Below are 19,394 nucleotides of genomic sequence, written 5' to 3' on the forward strand. Positions count from 1 at the left end.
AAACTGCTGAGATTTAACGTTTTTAAATGTGTTTTGTGTCCCCAGAATTCTGTACATAGACATATATTGTAGTCTTTAGTCTTTACAAAAGAGATAAAACATTAAACATTGTAAATTATGTTTATAAAAGTGAACTATAATAGTCTAAGTTCTTTAACTAGATCCTCAAAAGTCTTAATCTGTTCTGAAGTAGGCAATTTTCAGTTTGACTGTCTCAATGAAGGCACTATATTTCCCACAATGCCTGTCAAGGAGCACAACTTCCTGCGTCATCAAAATGCGCCGTTGCTCTGGCAACGCTAAAGACGGTTGCCTTCGCTTGTAGCCGTTTAGCTAGCTAGCTTCTCAAGCTGTCAAACTTTGTCAAACTTCAAATTTGATGCCCAAAATAAGGTGAGAACAGATTTTAATATTTTTGTAACGTTTTTTAAGAAATGGCGGCACGTCTTTCAAGAACAAAATGTCACTTTTGTCTTGTGTTTGTTAGCTCCGACACGCTATGGGAGCAGGCTGCTGCGGAGGTGCACAGTCGGGAGACTGACGGTGGGGAGGAGGACGGAGGAGAGACGGTCAGCGAGAGGACCGTGTTTCTGATGGGCAGCAAGGCTGGGGTGTGTTTACCGTCGTGTCAGACCTCACGACAGCTACATGTATTGATTTCCAGTGCTCTTGTCTTGATATTAGCTAGCACAATGCTACATAAAGTCGTAGCTCACCTTTGCTTTTTTTCAGGGTAAAACGTCCATTCTTCTCAGATGCCTCGACAGGTGAGTCTGTGCGGGGTCTAGGTAATCAACTCTCACCTTAAAATGATCAAACCTAGGCTCACTGATAAAGCAGATCTGTATGCAGATTAATGATGAAGAGGCAGGTCACCTAAAACACAATATAATACGCCAAAAATACTGCTTTGAGCATGGGTGTTCATCCTCAGCCGTTAGGAACAGATGTGTAATTTATAATCTAAACTCCACTTTATAGCTCTCAAAGCTTGCAGCTGCTTCTCACAGGTAATGACATATCACAAATTGACATCTGAGCAAACTCCATCTGATAAAAAACACAGCAAGATTAGGCTGAAAGCACCAGAAGCCAGTTATTCTACACATGAAGCCTGGAGACAAGCAAACAAAAAGATCTCTATGACACAGTTAAAACAACAGAAACAAAAGCCAACTCCCTCCATCTGTAGGATGCAATTATAGTTCATTTCAGCACAGCGTCTGTCTCCTATGACATGTTTAGTCCTTTTATAAAAGACAAAAACTGATTCCAGACAAGCAAAAATGCTTCTCTACAGTTATGCAGATTGGCTATCATTAACTCAAATGATGCATTCTCTGTTATTAACTTAACCCACTCTCTGTATTCAGGTCTAACTTGACTTTTCCAGTTGTGAAGGATGATCCTAACACTGTTTTCTGATCCATCAGGGACGAGCCATCCAAGCCAACCTTGGCACTGGAGTACACTTTTGGCAGACGGGCTCGAGGACATAACACAGTAAGGACACCCTGTTTGTGTTGGATACTTTGAGAAAATGGGATAAAGACAAACTAATGATGAGCCTTATAAGCTGTGATCTTTGTCAAACCATGTATTTTTTATTTAGATTGATAAGCAGGAGCTGTGTGAGAAGTTAACATTTGCAAAGAGCTACAAAAGACTGAATTCACTCACCACAACTTCCCGTACAAGGTGCACAATGCACCAGGCTCACTTACTCCAGTAAATACGTTGCAGAATGCTGCTGCTGAAATGTAGAATATGTGTCCTCTTTCAGCCCAAAGACATAGCCCACCTGTGGGAGCTGGGAGGAGGGACCTCACTGTCAGACTTGGTCCAGATCCCCATCACTCCTGTCAGCATTAGGTAGGTCACTTACACACACAGGTCACTCTTGTCTCTTTGGAAGCTGACTGTCTTGAAGCAAGGAGCAGTGTTTGACATGTTCTGAATGTGAATATTATATGAATTGCACATCAGCATTCACCGACACCTTCTGTTACATATCCTGCAAGAGCACATGGTCCTTCATGTCTTCTCTCCAGGTCACTCTCCGTCATCCTCGTTCTGGACCTGTCTAAACCCAACGCCCTGTGGGGCACCATGGAGAAGCTGCTGCAGGCGGCACGAGCTCAGCTGGAGAAAGTCTCTTCCCAGGCACAACAAGTACAGAAGGCCAAACCTGGAGCAAAACAACAGACACCAGTCCACTCAGCAGCACGCGTTTTACCCAAGGACTATCCTGTAAGACCTCAGCTCATTACACTCGCCATTATGTCAGCATAATCTTTTCTTCAGTCCAGGGCAACATATAGTACTATTTTTGAAATGCATGAACTACCTGAGGTATGAATAAGTCAACAAATCTCACCTCACAGTGTCAACAAAGTCAAAAAGACATGTGAAAGGCTTTTTTGTAGATGAAAGGTGATGAATTTTTTTGTCCAGAGCAGAACAAAGATATTAGATGACATGTATCCTCAGTTAACTGTGACTCTGCCAACAGGACAGAGAGCTGATCAGTCCCTTTCCTGTTCCTTTGCTCATCATCGGCAGCAAATATGACGTCTTTCAGGTAAAACACACGCTTCAACCTTTACTTTGGTCTCATGGCAACCAAATGACATACTGTGCGTTCTTTGACATTTCAAATGCTTGTTATTTGTGTGACATAAAAGTCTTTTAGGCAGAGAGGTTGTTAAAAGGTTTGCTGTGTCGCAGTCACAGTTACATTGGTGTAACCAAGAGTTTTCTTCGGTCTTTGTTGCAGGAATTTGACTCTGACAAAAGGAAAGTGGTCAGTAAAACGCTGCGCTTTGTTGCCCACTACTACGCAGCCTCCCTTATTGTAAGTGTGCCTTCACTATACAATAGATAACATTTAACTTTTGATTTATACATACAGCAATTTGCACCTTTTGCTTTCTTATTGTTGAATCCCTCCATTTTATTTACTGTTGCTGTTCCACTTATTCCATTTTTCTCTCTGTTCCTGTTTCTAATCTTTTCATCAGTTCACGAGCATCAAGTCAGAGAGCTTGATGTCAAAAACCAAGAGCTTCTTCTCCCACCTGGCTTTTGGTCTGGACAGAGGGTGAGGAGGTTAACACACAGAACTGCACACCATCTTGTACTGGACAAGGACAGCCATTTTTATTTATTGAAAACACAATTACTTTATGTTATCACTAATACTTTGTAGTTTTCTCAGTTGAATTTCCCATTTATACTTTACCAGGACTATAAGATATTGAATAATATACAGCACATTGTCTCAAACATTTTGGGCCCATGATATGTTCTCTCTTTACAAGAGCTTTTTAAGACACAACTCAAAATTGATTATATACTGTAGAGATGAGGAGTAAATGTATTTCAAACAAAAATAAATTATTGTATATGTCACTGTACTATTGATTTATTGATTTGTTTTAGTCTTATTTTGTCTTCTGTTTTAATAACATCAGGAAAACTGTGTCCTCTGACTCCACCAAGCCTCTCATCATTCCCGCAGGCTCTGACTCCTTCAGTCAAATAGGTGAGCACAGCGCCGCTCGGTGGCCAAAAGCAGTAATGCATGTAAATGGAATTAAACGAGCCATCTTCTGCCTTGACATTTGATGACGTGCACAGGATTGTGTGATATTGTGTTGAAAATAATGTATGTATTACTTTAGGTTCCCCTCCTTCTACTGATGTAGACATTACATCTCTGCATGCCAAGAACCCAAAGGACCTCTGGAAGAAAGTCTACGAGCGTGTCTTCCCTCAAGAGGTAGTTCAGTCAGCGATGGCACTTTTGTCTTTATCTGTATCTTAAAGTGCAGCTGATTTAGCCTCTGATATTAACATGCTTGTATTCACAGCATTCCTTCTTATGAATATGTATGTTTACATGACGCATGACCTCTGTAAACTGTCCATGTGTAATGCATTTTTGTCCATTTAACTGACTTTGTCTTTGTAGAATACCAGTGAGCAGAGGGAACTAAAGGATCCAGCCAAAGACCCACAGTACAGTGAGCCTCAGATTGATGCCATGAGAGCACAGAAAGATCAGGTAACACATCTTAAACAAACACACGCTTGCATTATATTACTTTATAGCTGCACAGTTGTGAATACTGTGGCAAAACACATCTATCTTTGTCCTACTGTAATCAGTGCTGTGACTCATCTGATGACAGTATGATAATCAATCAATGTTCTTTGGATATTCACTTATCTCTGCTTTGTGACCCTGACCTTTGACCTCCTGGTGATGAGGAACAACTAATGAGGAAGATAACAGATTTTAAAAAAACATTAAGGGTAATGAAGAAGAGTAGTATCGACGATGCAGCGTTACATTTTCTAGTTGATTAAAAGGTTATATTTAATAAGAGCGCAGATGGTGACATTTTGATCGGCATTTTAATAATGGTTATTTATAACATTTTATTTTACATATAAAATATGTAATAGAGACACAGAATCAATTGTTGCCTTTCCACTACCCAAGCTAAGCTAAATTACGAGAATTAAAGAAGAAGAATTCACACTTCATCAGATCGATTGAAGACTGTCCCATGCACTCTGCTTCGTGCCTGTCTCAAACAAGGCTAATGCTCCAGAGTAACCTTGTGTCCTGTAGTAACCTGTATGTAGCAGTGTCTCTGTCACTGTCTCATTAACAGGCTGTTATATATCCTGCTGTTATAACTTCAGAGATCAGTAGACAGGTGCCACTGTGGCACTTGAACTGCAGTAACCTGTCGGAGTCACAGTGCTGTTATCGCTGATTAACTCACCTGATGTCGGTTATTTTGCTCTGCCATTGGACGGCACATAATGTAATTAGTCTGGGTAACCAGTAAGAGTGATAGGGTAAAGGTTTATTCCAACAGAGTACATGTATACAGGAAAGGTTTTTTCCACATATTCCACATGTACAAATATATTGTGTATATATTGTAAATAGTCTTGTTGTGTGTACAGTTTCTTTAGTGCCTTGCTTTTTTATATATATATTTTTTTATCTATTTTTATCCCAGAAAGATATGTACATATATTCATATATACATATACTGTATCTACATGTGTTCTATTTTTTAATCTTTACATATGTTTTTTTTGTTGTTGTTTTTTAATCCAAGTATACATTGTCACGCTCCATTTTCTGTCTGTGCTTTGAGCTGCCGTGACATGTGAATTTCCCAAGTGTGGGATTAATAAAGTTTATCTTATCTTTATCTTAGCTTATATTTTTTTGAAGGCCAATTTGCATTTCAGGACACTCACCTCATAACTCCTTCTGTATGTGTTATTTGTGTCACAGAGCGAAACATCTGTTTCCTCAAAGATAAATTCCCACTGTTTTGTAGAAAACCATAATGACATTTAACAGCAAGTGCTGCAGTTTTGAAGGCATTTCGAGAATCCCCAAAGACTCTTCTGTCTACCTGGATCACCGAAAATATTGAAATCACATTGTGTGTATCCTCGAGGTCTCATAAATGTGATGAATTCAGTTCCTTCCTTCAAAATTTAAATCTTGCTTGTTAACATTTATATTTATTAGCGGCCTGTCTTCTTCTTTTCTGCATTTGTATCAGCACATTATCCCACTGGTATGACCATTGGCAGGAATGTAGCTACCTAACTATGTTATACCAAGTAAGTAACATCAAAAAATAACCTAGAACAGCAAAGAAATTAAAAATTATTACTGCATTCAATGCAAAATACCAAGATCTGACAGAGGTTGTCAACATTTCTGTCAAATCTGAGTTCTCCATCACAAGGAGCAGCCTGCAAATCTGCTTTTCCAATTCTAGACCAATTGGAGGAAACAGGAAAAAAAGCCCAGGTATCCTGCCTGGCTCATGATACAGCCTGCAGTGCTCATCTAAATGTATCACATCATAAACACAATGCTATCTGTGCCCTATACCTACATTTATATGTAGATATAGGGCACAGATACACATATATATTCATGAGTGCCGGCATTTGTATTTATAGTGTGTGTCTGTGCAACTGCCTGACATTTTTGTACAGTAAGTGTTTTTTTTCTTCTTCTCTCTTTCTGTCTGCATCTGTGTTCAGGAGTTGGAGCAGTATAAGAGGAACGCAGCTAAGTCATGGAAAGGACTGGAGCTCGACACATGAGAGACAATCAGCTTCATGGTCACACACACACATACACCACATATTCATATAAATACAATATACACTTTATTTATTTCCTTTTCATAATGAAAGTACTTGTGTATTCATGATGAAAATGTGTTCTAAAAATAAACATTTTTACAATAAGCATCACTTTCTATTAATGATACGCTACAATCACAATATTTAAACAAAAATGTAATGCATGTGCTTAAAATGTGGATATTGTTCTGGTACTCGATACACAGCAGTCCATCATTCAGTTCTGAATCAAACTGGTGACTTGTAGTTTAATCTGTAGTTTATATTTACTACTTTGTATATACTTTTATATAAAAATAATTAATTTGTCATCAGTGCAAATATTTGTTCCAATCAGACACTGCGTATTGAAACTGTGCAGGATCTGTGCGCTCCGTCTCAGGTGTTGTTTGAGTTTAAACAAGCAGCAGGTTAATTATGATGCTTTTTAGTAGAAGGACCACTCAGGTGTTTAGCCGTCATATCGAGTCAGTGGCTGCATCCCAGTGGACACAGATGAACCCTGCTGTACTGCACACCTTGCAGCAACAGAAGCTCTTTGTACTTTCATCATTGTTCTGAACTATATAATACTTAATTCTGTGGAACTTTAAGGTAAGTGTTAACACAGAGATGTTCCTTGAATGTTGGTGGAATGGGTGCAAACATGTTAGCAGGAGCCACAGCACTCATCTTCCCAGACTAATGTCATATTGTTCTCTAAATCTGTTTTAGATCTTCACAACCAAACTCAGTTTAACTCCCGGTTTACACAGAAGATTTCCCCACAAATGTGCATCCGTGGTTTTAGTGACGCACAAGCTTGTCCCTGATCTTGAAGCTGATCATGCCCAGCAGCAGGAGAGCAGGGAGGAAGGAGTACAGGAGAACAAAGTCTAGTGTGTATCGGGACAGAGCGCCAGGATAGCCCTCATCAATGACCTGGTTGCCCTGAGTGACCATACAGGCTCCTGGTAAAGGTTTGGGATTATCTGCAACAACACAACACACCAGAGAGAGAGAGAGTTAGCAATTTGTGTGTTTGCCAACAGGTGTCCTTGAACTCTGAACTCATTCAATTACATATGGTTCCCAGTATCCTCTTCACCTAACCCTAAGGCCAAGTACTTTTACAACATCAAAAACTGATTAAAAAAACTGTTTACACGTTTTTTTTTTTAAATTTGCTTCTCATAATAGGAACAAATAAAGACTGAGAGCTATAAATATTGTCTGGCCCCTTTCATTCTCAGGGAAGGTCAACACAGAGGATGGTCCCATGGTAAAAACAACTCACTGCATGTGAAGTTGAGTCCGTGGAACTCGGTGACTATGAGCAGCTCGCAGCTGTACTTCTGGAAGGTCAGGTAGCTGAGCCACTGGAAGACCTCTGGCATCTGCTGGGTGCTTCTGTTGAGAGGAAGAGGAGAGGAAGGTGTGTCACTGATAGCATATGTCTAATATCGTCATCTACAAATCACACAATGTGTTTGGCATGACTTAAAGTTTGAGTTTATTTTGTACAGCACCTTTCATACAGGTTAATGCAGATTGAAGTGCTTCACAGATGACTGACAAGTCGATAATAAGACAGTACAAGTGTAAACAAACAGCAAGAAAACAAACATTTAATAATTTGAGACCAATGCATGCGAGACAATAAATAAATAAAAACCATAATAGCAGTAAAACAGGGTGAAATAAAAACTATATTGTAGAAATATATACAGTCGATTTTAGATACAAGAAAAAATGTTAGTAAATTTTTTAAAGCTAATAAGAATAAAAAATAATAATTAAATTTAAAAAAATATATTAAAAATAAAAGCTTGACAAAAACCCCCAAAATAAAACAGATTAAGAAAAAAAACAATGAAAAGAGGGATGAAAAATATGATTAATACTATTAATAATGATTATAATAATAAAGATAATAGTAAAATAACAGATATAATCAAAGAAAAAGAAAAAAGATTAAAAAACATTTGGTGTCTCACCTTAGGAAGCCAGATCCCACCAAGATCCCTGCAATATTGAGCAGAGCCACTCCAGTATTGACCATGTTAGGGTCCTGGACGACTCCTAATAACACCACAGTCAACAACTCACCTGAGGAAAAAACATATGTTAATATTCACAACTAAAGGACATAAACAGTGGAAACATGACATTAAAGGATTAAACACATTTGTAGGCTCAACACTGATGTTTCCTAAATACTGAATATTTAAAGTCTATTAACTGGTAATGAAGACAGACATTTTAAGGGTTAGATGATATGAAACATGGAGATAAGAAGACCAACATGTCCCTTAAACCCTCCGCTTTGAAGATAAAGCATTGGAGTTTGTCCGTGTAAGTGATCTTGTCCAAAAGTGATATTTTTCCCCTTAATCTTATCAGCTCACCCACAATATGTGGCACCAGGACCACAGCAGAATAACACAGGAAGCGCAGGCTGTCAGGGTGCATCCCCACCGTCCTGAGAGGAACAGGGACAGAAACATAGAAGAGTCCGTGCTGAGAGAGGTTGAGTTTAAGTTGAGGGTGCACATACATAACATGAGATCCATTAGATCTTTGAGAGAGGCTGAATGTGAATGTGCAGCTTGCATCCTACACACACACACTGTATTATGCCCTGTAGCACACACACACACACACACACATATTTCCTACACACCAGTAAAGGAAGGAGGTGAAGATGAAAACACTCAGGATGCTGAAAGGCAGGATGTGGAAGATGTAGGCCAAGAACATTTGCCATTTGCTGTACAGACCATCCTGACTCTCCTGATCACTGATGGCTCGCAGCGCCGGGACTGTTGAGAGAAGCAGAGAGAGTAGATAATCTGATGAGTTCAAGTTTAAGGTCAAGTGTAGTTTATAGTCACACACATGGAAGTACAATGTACATTCAGATGCAATGAAATGCTTCCCATCAAGCTTTAAAAATGCTTAATAAAAAAATATGCTAGAAACTGGCAAACTTGCTTGATTGTTAAAGTAATTAGTAATTAGTAATTAGTAAAAGTACTTTTTCACCATCCCATTCAGGATTAGTATTTTATACTTCAAATCACTAAAACTTGATGGAGCGATCATGTTGTTGAATCTTGATTTTGACAAAAGATGCGTCATGAAATGAATAATGCATGCTACTCTATCCCATCACTAAAACCACTCCCATGCAGACCGTTGGACCAAAGCCTGTTCCAAGAAGCCAGATTGCAGATTTTTCTTGATATGTTAGCGGAGTAAAACTCAAATCTGGCTGTGTGCCATCAGTCCATGAGCCAGATGTGCAGACGTTCTTGGTTTTATTCAGCAAAGTTATCCAGACAACTCAGTAACCTCGCTCCTATCAGTCTTTATCTATGGTAGTCAAGGTCACTCCCTCCGGCTGTTTGGGTGCTTATAGAGTCCTTTTGATTACCTGTTAACTCTAGTGTGGCCACTGCTCAGCCCAGTGTTTTATCACATCTCTTATCTTCAGTATCTGTGACAGCCAGAGCCCTAAAGCTAAGATTTTAGACTCAGCTGATAAGTGAGGGAAGACAGTGAAGAGATAATCACCCCGTATAGCCAATATCCTTCCCTGCTGATTGTCTGGATCATCTTTTAAAGTGGAAACACAACTTTTATCCCAGTGGGTTTCCAAGGGGTGTTGTTGGAGTCGCTGGAAACATATGCCACACTGCATTTTGTTTTCCACAGTTACATTAGCCCTGTTTCCATCAAGCAGTACAGTACAGTACAGTTGGTACGGTACCGTCCCCATGTTTGGCCCCCCCTCTGTTGACCTAGCACACAGATCTGGTACTAAAAGGTGTCTGATTGGTCAGTAGAGGACGGTCACTCTGCTCAGGGCTGAGTTGTGTCTGGTTTTGAGGCTCATGTAACCACTGTTCATACTGTGGAGAGTTTTATTAGTAAACTGTAACTATAAAATGAAAGGATTCACTCTCACAGCAGCTGGAGTCTGAGAAAAAATAACTTCATTCACTGGGCCGACTGCCGGCGACTTTTAAGGTGGAATGTTTTTATGTTACTCAATGCATGAGTTGATGACGTGAATCCATCAGCACACCCGTCGCGGAGCGTTGTTCCTGTGGGCTCCGACAACACTAAACCCCTGAGCTTGCCTGAGAAGGACTAAATGCACAAACCTGCTGTTTTTAAATATCCCATGGAGAGAGACACTGCAGCCTGTTCTATTTTGTTCTGAAAATGTCGGCGTGCAGCCTCGTTCTGTGGACGATAAACGAGGTGCAGACTGATAAAGGAGGAACAGTGAGTGCTGGACGGAGCAGTGAGTGACAACAACCCCGCCCACATTTATAAGTGGGTACCATGTCTGAAGGGTTACTGTTGGTTCCAAAGGTACCATACTGGAAGTGTTTTGTGGAAACAGGGCTTTTGATTCTTCCACCATCTGCCTTTTCCTCTGCTGGAGAGAGCAGCTACAAAGAAGTTACGCTGATACTCTTTGGAAACTGGGGATGACTACTGGGGAAAATAAAAGTGCTATTCTCTGCCACTTCTGTGCTGTAAATCCAGCCTTCATTTACTGGGACATCTTACCCGGTATATGGAGAACCAGTCTAAATACAGATGTTGTCATTATGCATCAACATTTCTTTTATAATGATTAAACAAAAAGTGTCTGCTCCTCCTTTAATATTCACCAATGTAGATGGTAGATAGCCTTAATATCTATTGCTTAAACATTTTTAAAATGTATTAAACCATCTTTAACTTTTATTTAACTAGGAAATTCTGTATTCTGTATCTTAGCTGCAAAAATGCCAGATCAGAAACAAGGTTCACCAAACGCTTAACATTCATCACACAGGTCCTAATACCTGTTTGTTTGTCTGTGTTTGAGGTTACCTGGAGTCACAGCAGCTGCTATAAATACTTGCTATAAATACTAACCATGAACTTGTTCAACACGGAGAGAAAAGAGAAACAAATACACGTAGAGACAGATAATATAGATAGTATAGGTACTGTAGGTCTGTGGGTGAGAGGGCAGCTGGTTGACTGAGTTCTAAGTGGAGGAAAGGTCATTCTCCCCTGAAGGAACTGCAGATGCAAACTGCTGTGCATCTCTAACAGCAAATAACAAAAGGTCACACATATGTGAACTTTATGCAAATACTATATTTGTTCTTCAATTTGTTTTGTTTTTTATTAGGTTTTTGCTTGTGAATTTTTAATTGCACTGTAATTTTTAATTGACCCCAGGAAGAATAGTCACTACTGAGGCAGTGACTAATGGGGATCTACAATAAACAAACAATAAACAAACTCCTGAAATTAAATCTACTCTAATAGATTTTGTTTGATGTTGCCACATTTGTGATGACAGCCAACTGCAGCTTTAATCTATAATTCTAATTTAACTTACAAATCTTAATCTTTCCCTCTGACCTACGAGAGACGCTGAAAGTACATCAAGTCTCTTCGGGCACTTTCACCGAGCAAAAATCCAAGCTAGACTTTCCGCATTTCTGCTGAAGGGAACAAAAATACTGCAGACAGCAGACCCCTTTCACCTACTGAACAGGAGATAAGCGAGCTTACACAGCCGAGATAAAGACGCTTCAAACATGCTGTTCAACAAAGATAGTACATCACTTTTATTCGGGTGATAGACCACACGCACTTCAGAATTTCCCTGAAGTCATTGTAACCACCTCATGTAGATATTTATTGGGTGATGTTATCAGACACAGATGGAATAAAATGTCACCCACGCATTATGTAATGGTGAAGCATGGTTACAACTTGATTTATGTTTTGTCTTTTGCCCTGAATGTTCCAGTTAAAATCCGAGTATGTTATTAAACTGCAAAACTGAGAGCCAACAACTGAATAACAGTTTTAGTCATTTTTAAGTCAGAGCTGCTTCATTATAATGTTTAGGTTTAGTTTTTGAATAACAAACCCTCTGTAAAAAACAACAACCTTGTTTTTTTAGGTTATTGTTTGAGAAACAGTTTCTGCCCACTTTCAGTTTCCACTTTTTTCAAGTCTGATACCTCTTTATTTAGGGGAGTGTATACAGTTTATGAGTGCTACTTGAAATTTAGCAGTGCACAACAATATAAGTGTCATTTTTAATTAGAAAGTATTGTAAAAAATCAAAAACCTGGAGTTAAGTGTATCGCCCCCTCTTCTATGTACAGGTGTATGGTGTTGGTGGAACTCACAGAGAGCTACAGCGTTCAGCATGCCGGTGTAGGGCGAAGCGCCAATGCTCTGATAGATGATGCCGATGCGGTCCTGTATAGCACCCTTGTTGACGTCGTTGTCTAAATGCATCACGAAGAAGGCCACAAAGAGACCGTAGATCAGGTTCTGCGACAGACGCATCAGAACACCCATCCTGTCTCTGGACAGGTTTCTTACTGTTCGCCTGCACACAAAAACACACACAAAGGCACACATGAGAGGGGCTGACAATAACCAGTTAAAGATAAGGCAATCAGATATCAGGAGGAAACAGGAAATGGTTATGAGGATGATCAAACAGAGAGGGGTACAGTTAGACCTAGAAGAAAAACTTTTTGACTGTGACAAAGTACAGAAATGATTATGTGCATTAATCTGCTCAAGAATGTCTACAGACAGGAGGTGGCCGAAAACTCGCTCAGCGCTGACCTGAGCAGAACTTCCAGTTTGGCGGCACCACTCGGCGACTCTTTGCTCTTAAAGGGGATTGCTGGCTTGTCTGCCCGCTGCAGGCTCTGCTCCACTTTTCCCAGCATGCTCTGGTAGATGGCAGACCTCTGGTAGGATGACGTGATCTCATGCATGCGACTGAAGGTGGCTGCCTCCCTCTGACTGTTGCGTGTGTCCACCGAGGTGAAGTCAACTGTTTGGCATCACAGAAAGGTGAATATATTTTACTTTAATTCTTTTAGATATTAAATGTCCTCAAGACGTAGGTATACTGTATTTATTTCTGTTTCTAAAGAGGCTATAATGTAAATACATGGTACAGAATTACAGTGTAAAGTTACCATAGATGTCAAAGGGGTTGCAGTACTCTGGACACTCATATCCACACTGGCTGAAGAAGTCCACCATCTCCTCTGGCTGCCCACAGAACACCAGCTCTCCACAACTCATTATAGCTATCCTGCTGAACACCTGGGACACACACACACACACACATACACACACACACACACACACACAGGGACACACACCAACAAATAGTTTAATTCACCAGCCGATCGAATGGTGACACGTGATATTCTGTCTTGGTTGAAAATGGTGTGTGTTTAAAGGTGCTGTATGAAACTCTGGAGAAACATAGTTGATTGTTGAGACTCATTCCCAGGTCGTCAAATATTAATGCTTTCAGTTTTTAGGTCCGACTGCCAACCCAAAGCGTTGGTGTTTGACGATCTGGGAATGAGACTCAATGATCAACTTTCTTTCTTCAGGTTTACATACAGCACCTTTAAGGGACAATTTTTAATTCTCAAACAACACTTGAATGCCCACATGTGCACTGAAATAATTTTTGATTGCTGTAATTGTTTCTCCTGTCCGTAATTACAGAGAAGAGATTTTTCTTAATGTGATTGAGCTTTATCTTAGCTCATTCATTCATCCTGTTCGGGGTCACAGGGGGCCTATCCCAGCTGACACTGGACGAGAGGCAGGGTTCACCCTGGACAGGTCACCAGACTATCACAGGGCTGACACATAGAGACAGACAACCATTCACACTCACATTCACACCTACAGACAATTTAGAGTCACCAATTAACCTGCATGTCTTTGGACTGTGGGAGGAAGCTGGAGTACCTGGAGGAAACCCACACTGACATGGGGAGAACATGTGTACCCCGCCTCTCACCCAGTGTCAGCTGGGATAGGCTCCAGCCCCCCGTGACCCCAAACAGGATAAGCGGTTACGGAAAATGAATGAATGATAATTCTGATTTGAGAGATGGAAGTCAAAATCCACAACCTTTCTTCTGAGTAAAAAATACTTCTTAAGTTTAGATAAAGTTATCATGAGGCCTCACAGAGTGGGACAATGTTTCTAACCCTTCACTACAGCTCAACATGGAAACTGTAGAAACAAAGAGAGGAAGTAACAAACTTCTCAGGTTTTAACTTTGGAAGATAATGTCTTGATTTGACTAACAAATGGACGGCTGTGGTCCTCCATCACTTTGATTAAAACCACATCAGAAAGTTGCCAGTGTGGACAGAAGGAACGATTAAGCAACCAAAAAACTGTTTCTATGTACACACAAGACTTGAAATAATGTGAATCTGCCCTTTAAACAAAGTTTCAGTCTGTTAGTCACCCTGTCTCCTTTTCTTCAGTTTATCTAGATACTCACTCTGAAGAGCTCGGAGCGTGGTTGGTGGATGGTTACTATGACGATACGGTTCCTCCTGGCCAGCTCTGCCAGCAGCACCACAATCTGATTGGCGGTCATGCTGTCCAGCCCGGTGGTCGGCTCATCCAATAGGATCACCCCTGCAATGACATCACCCCAATGACATCATCACCCTCACGCAGTCTTGTCGCATCATCGAAGCTTCGAGAACAAGAGAAAGGCAGGACAATAACTTTTTTCTTCGTTTAAGTTGGAAACTTTTAAATGTACTTTTTGTTGCTGCAGGACTCTCGGCGGGGCCAACTTAACTCGTCAAGATAAGTGAGTTCTTTTTTTTTTTTTAGTTAATTACTCTAATTAGGACAATTAAAAGATTGCCTCTTTGCATTATGAAAGCAGAGTGGAATTAGCAGATGCTTTAATTGTGAGATTAATTCATTTCCTGGTTGATTGGAGAGGCAGCGAATGGGAACTCCTCATTACTCTGTGTGTGACTGTATGTGTGCGTGTGTGTGTGTCCGTGGGCAGTCTAATCCTGAATGAGGACTGAGACCCTTCATCGTCCCTGGAGGACTGCAGACCTGATAAACCACACCTGGGATGAGCACAGGCACACTCACACACACAGAGGTGGGTCTCTGCTCATTCCCTCCGTGGTGTGATAACCCAGTCTTTCATTACTCCTCTCCATCTCTCCCTCTGTCCCTTCCTCTGTCCTTTCCTTATTCCTCTCTTACTTAGATCCCTTTGTTTTTCAGCGTGGACTTCTAAAACTCTTCGGGGAGAGATGGGTCTTGTGGTGAACTTTCTTCTGTTCTCAGGATGGCGCAGTCCTGCCTCCAGTTGCTTCCAACAGTGTATGAATGAAATATCATGTGTTACGTGCAATAACTTACCTAACAGAGTGTGCAACACATTAGGGACATCTTTCTTATATTGTGTCACAACCCATTCTGTATAATCCTCGTCCCATGTGCCTGAAAGCTTTAAAAGAAATCACCTCTAATGCCTCAGTTTATCTGCTCTGCATCTCCTCATTTCATTACGAATTTAAGGGATAATGACTTTTACCTCGATTCACCTCATCATCGTGATTTAAATTTGCAGCAATAGCACCCTTTGGAAGTTTGTGATATACAGATAAGATTTATATTTCCCAGAGGGTACCCACGTGGGTCCTGAAGCAGCTGGCTGGCAATGGAGACCCTCCTCCTCTCGCCCCCAGAGATCCCCGGGAACACACGGCCTCCGATAACACTGTGGGCCACGTGACTGAGACTCAGCTCGGCCATCACTGCAGACACCTGCACAGGAGCCAAAGGTCAAGGGTCAGGTGACAAGAGAATTACTACTGTTATTAACAAGGCAGTTGACAGTCGCCTACTGTAGTTAGTGCACTTATTAACTTTCTACCGTTTTACATGCACCAACCGTATCACCACGCAGAAGGAAGCCTGCATCTACTGCTAGCCCACCTAGCACCACTGAGCTAGCTAACATTACAACTCATTTGAGGAGGATGTCATTAATGTTTACATGTCGTGCTGTCACAAGCACAAACCTCTCGTCCATGAGTAGATGCACGCTTCACGTAGTGATGTGGTTGCTTGGTGTAGTTTGGTAAAAAGAAAATAGTTCCTACATGAAACTGCTCACAACAAGGTCTGTGGATTATCTTGAGTTACCAGGTCAAGAATTCAGGAAAGAGACATTGCTGTTGAGTTTTTCAGATGTATTATTATGGCGCTCTGAGCACCACAAGCTGAGTGTTAGTTCCATTATGATCAAGAGAAGGCAGACATCTCTATGGCTGACATCTCCAACACTCTGCAACCTTTAAATTTAGGTTGGGCATCCCTACATGCGCGAATGAGTCATCCCCTCGGGTTCTCCATTTGTCTGCTTTTTGTACTTTCTCTAGATGGGAGAAGTGTTAAGTATAAGTTAAAGAAAGCTGATAGAGTGGACAGAGCAGCAGAGACTCTTAGAAGTCACCTTCTTCTTGATGGCTTCGGCCGAGTGTTTCCGCAGGGCCAGCTGAGCTGTGTAGGTCAGAGTCTCCTCCACTGTCAGATAACTCAACAAGTTATCACTCTGGAGACAAAGACACAAAGACAGAGTGAAAAAAAGAGGGGAAAGAAATGGCAAGAAATAAGTAAGAGATGTTTGCTCTTTCATACATGCTGAGGAAATGTAACATCGCTTCCTCATGTTTTAAACACAAGAGAGATGAGTAAATGCAAAATACACTGCTGCACATACGTCGATCACCTCGTCTTCCTCTTGTGTGTTTGTCTGTATTCAAACTACAGTCTATCTTGAGACTTGTCACTGCCATGATTTGCTGTAAAAATCCATGTCCTACACTCTTAGCAACACAAACGTGTAGATTTCAGAGTATTTATCTTCAGTATCTTTGCTGCACATCCATACAGGACACATACAACACTATACTGAATATTTGTATGTTCATATATGCCAGCTGGAAAGATATATGCACACACACACACATACACACATTTATTGCTTGAACCTGCTGCCTGCCTCAATTAACACGTGGCGCCTCCCAATCCCACTTCTCCTTAGTCTCTCATCTGAATGACTTTAATATCAGGAGCTCATATCACCTCCTCATCTACAGCTTAGCAGGGGAAGTTAATGACGAGGCTTAGAGAGCAGACGGGGGGGGAGGGGTTTTGCTATCAGCCAGAAGAGGGAGATGATTTGAAAGGAAGCAAGGCCAGTCTTAAGCCAGTGTTTTTAATTCAGGCTTTGGATACACTTGAGCACCTCTCATTGAGAGATTAAGTGTATGAGGAGGCCAGCGAGGGCCTTGAGTTAATTTCATCCAGAGGCCGGGGCAACCTTTTCAGGAGTTTTCGCAAAATGGTGTACATTCATTGAGTTTGTGGTTTTGTATTTATGGTGGTGAAACACAGGCAACTTAAATATATAAAATCTGTCTGCATGTAGACACTCACATGTGATGCTGTAGGGCAAAGGTTAACCTGAACTAGGGCAAAGTGAAATGTGTATCAAGTCTTAAGTCTTTGCACTCAAGCCCCAAGTCCTGAAGTTTGAGTTTCAAGTTCTAAACAAGTCCCAATGCCATTTTAACTACAGAGTAATAATATATTAAACTTACAAAAATCATGAGTGAGTTCATTGTTTGTTGACTTCTGCATAGTTTTTGAATGCAAACAAAATTATCCTTGATATCTTTTTTTCAGCTGGGGCTCAGTAACGTAATGTTGATTCTTCATGGTTCTGTCCTGCAACTTGACGCTGTTGGATTGGTTCAAACTAAGTGGATTTGGGGAATAATGTTGACTTTTAGGGAATAAATAGCGTTAACATTAATTGAATCAGGAAATTGATTTACTCCTCATAGTTTTTAAACAACATACTTTTTAATCTTTTGGCTTGGAGGAAGTTATCAAGTATATTCAAGTCAAAAGTCCAAGTGAAGTCATGAGTCACTGGTGTTAAAGTCCAAGTCAAGTTGCAAGTCTTTTTGATTTTGTCAAGTCGCGTCTAAAGTCATTAAATTTGATACTTGAGTCTGACTTGAATCCAAGCATGTCAGCAGTTACACGCTGCAGCAAAATACAGTATTTTATCATATTTTGTTTTCAGATTATTTAGTACGTTTTTGTTTGAGAGTGCTAAAGGCCTGGTTTGAAACAACGATATATTGAAGTATTGAGATCACAGTACACTGATTGTGTGTTTATACTTTGCACGTGTCTGTGTGTTACCTGCAGCACATAGGAGAAGCAGTCCTGGTACTCTTCTCTCTTCAGTTTTATGCCGTTAACGAAGATGTCACCCAACAGTGTGCCACAGTTTCCAATCCTCCCTGAGACAGCATCCAAGAGTGTGGTCTTCCCTGAGCCTTTACAAGGCAAAACACACACACACACACACACACACACACACACACACACACACACACACACACACACACATGGATACATAAGTACATACAATATAAAATGACATATAAACGTTTTTGTTGCTGCAGGAGGACATTTCCCCATTCTCACACTCTAATCTTAACCAGTTAATTAGACCTTCAACCTGAATTAAAGGTGCTGTCACATTGCCTTTATTTACGTCCTTCAGCAAAACATAAAGAATAGCTTGTATTCAATATTGTACTATTAGCATTGTTTGTTCCTAAGAATATCAGATTTAATTTAATGATGTAATTATTTGTTTAGTTTGAACACTTTGTCTTTGGACTGAGCTACGTGCGAACCTGAGTTGCCCAGTATGCCCATGATCTCCCCACTGTCTACATGGAAGGAGACATCATTGAGGATCTGACGAGTCCATCGCTTCCTGTAGGAGGGCAAGTCCCACCATGGACCCACACGCTCACTGGAACACACACACACACACACACACACACACACATCATTTGATCTGATAATACATGTGTTCAACAGTTATTAGTGTGTTTTATTTCACACTACATAGACAAAAAGCTGTAAGTTCTCATGTGTTACAAGTTAAATTTATTCTTCTTATTAGAAATGAGATGAAACTAAAGATAATTTAAATCAAACCTGAATGCATAAGATAAAATATTATCTGTATAAAGTCAGTTGTCTTGTTTCTGCAGCTTTTACCTGACTGTGTAGGAGATCTTGCTGACACTGAGACAACAGGAGGGCTCCGATCGCTCCTCTCCGCCGTCCCTCCACACATCCCTCTTCACCTCCGACACAAACTTGAAGGACTCATTAACTTTGGTCTCACTCTCTGGCGTCACTGCCTGCACTGAATAAAGTTTGTTCATGTCTCCGGCCATTCTGCTGCTACTCCAAACAACAACTG

At 40.6% G+C, this 19,394-nt stretch overlaps 2 protein-coding genes and 1 long non-coding RNA gene across 4 annotated transcripts; 2 read left to right on the plus strand and 1 right to left on the minus strand.

Moving 5' to 3' along the window:
• Positions 1–287: 287 nt before the first annotated feature.
• On the plus strand, positions 288–6,224 carry dync2li1 (dynein, cytoplasmic 2, light intermediate chain 1). The gene is made up of 13 exons (XM_049600441.1): positions 288–393; positions 488–611; positions 733–767; positions 1,434–1,503; positions 1,784–1,872; positions 2,052–2,250; positions 2,513–2,581; positions 2,777–2,854; positions 3,021–3,100; positions 3,474–3,544; positions 3,684–3,781; positions 3,974–4,066; positions 6,094–6,224. The coding sequence occupies exons 1-13, from the start codon at positions 380–382 to the stop codon at positions 6,154–6,156; spliced, it is 1,083 nt and encodes a 360-aa protein (XP_049456398.1). The 5' UTR covers positions 288–379; the 3' UTR covers positions 6,157–6,224.
• Positions 6,225–6,715: 491 nt separating this feature from the next.
• abcg5 (ATP-binding cassette, sub-family G (WHITE), member 5) lies at positions 6,716–19,373 on the minus strand. The gene is made up of 14 exons (XM_049600439.1): positions 19,187–19,373; positions 18,814–18,935; positions 18,311–18,447; positions 16,548–16,646; positions 15,724–15,856; positions 14,553–14,692; positions 13,209–13,338; positions 12,847–13,060; positions 12,396–12,601; positions 8,861–8,999; positions 8,586–8,659; positions 8,175–8,286; positions 7,475–7,587; positions 6,716–7,169 (listed from the first exon to the last, which is right to left on the minus strand). Exons 1-14 carry the CDS (start codon positions 19,366–19,368, stop codon positions 6,985–6,987), a joined length of 1,986 nt encoding a protein of 661 aa, XP_049456396.1. The 5' UTR covers positions 19,369–19,373; the 3' UTR covers positions 6,716–6,984.
• On the plus strand, positions 14,662–15,813 carry LOC125903488 (uncharacterized). 2 transcript variants are annotated; one of them, XR_007451305.1, is made up of 4 exons: positions 14,662–14,873; positions 15,081–15,182; positions 15,311–15,409; positions 15,713–15,813. It is a non-coding gene; the product is annotated as an uncharacterized LOC125903488 (long non-coding RNA). The 2 variants fall into 2 exon arrangements; XR_007451304.1 differs by lacking the exon at positions 15,311–15,409 and having other exon boundaries at positions 15,713–15,786.
• Positions 19,374–19,394: the final 21 nt, after the last annotated feature.

The sequence above is a fragment of the Epinephelus fuscoguttatus genome, linkage group LG16 (genome assembly GCF_011397635.1).
Source record: "Epinephelus fuscoguttatus linkage group LG16, E.fuscoguttatus.final_Chr_v1".
Taxonomy (NCBI): domain Eukaryota; kingdom Metazoa; phylum Chordata; class Actinopteri; order Perciformes; family Serranidae; genus Epinephelus; species Epinephelus fuscoguttatus.

Coding starts and splice junctions, on each gene's coding strand:
- abcg5 (XM_049600439.1), bottom strand. CDS start 19,368: ATGGCCGGAGACATGAACAAACTTTATTCAGTGCAGGCAGTGACGCCA. Junction 13,339..14,552: donor CACGCTCCGAGCTCTTCAGA/GTGAGTATCTAG, acceptor TGTGTGTCCCAG/GTGTTCAGCAGGATAGCTAT. Junction 7,170..7,474: donor CGGACTCAACTTCACATGCA/GTGAGTTGTTTT, acceptor GTGTTGTTGCAG/ATAATCCCAAACCTTTACCA.
- dync2li1 (XM_049600441.1), top strand. Junction 2,251..2,512: donor TTTTACCCAAGGACTATCCT/GTAAGACCTCAG, acceptor CTCTGCCAACAG/GACAGAGAGCTGATCAGTCC. Junction 4,067..6,093: donor TGAGAGCACAGAAAGATCAG/GTAACACATCTT, acceptor ATCTGTGTTCAG/GAGTTGGAGCAGTATAAGAG.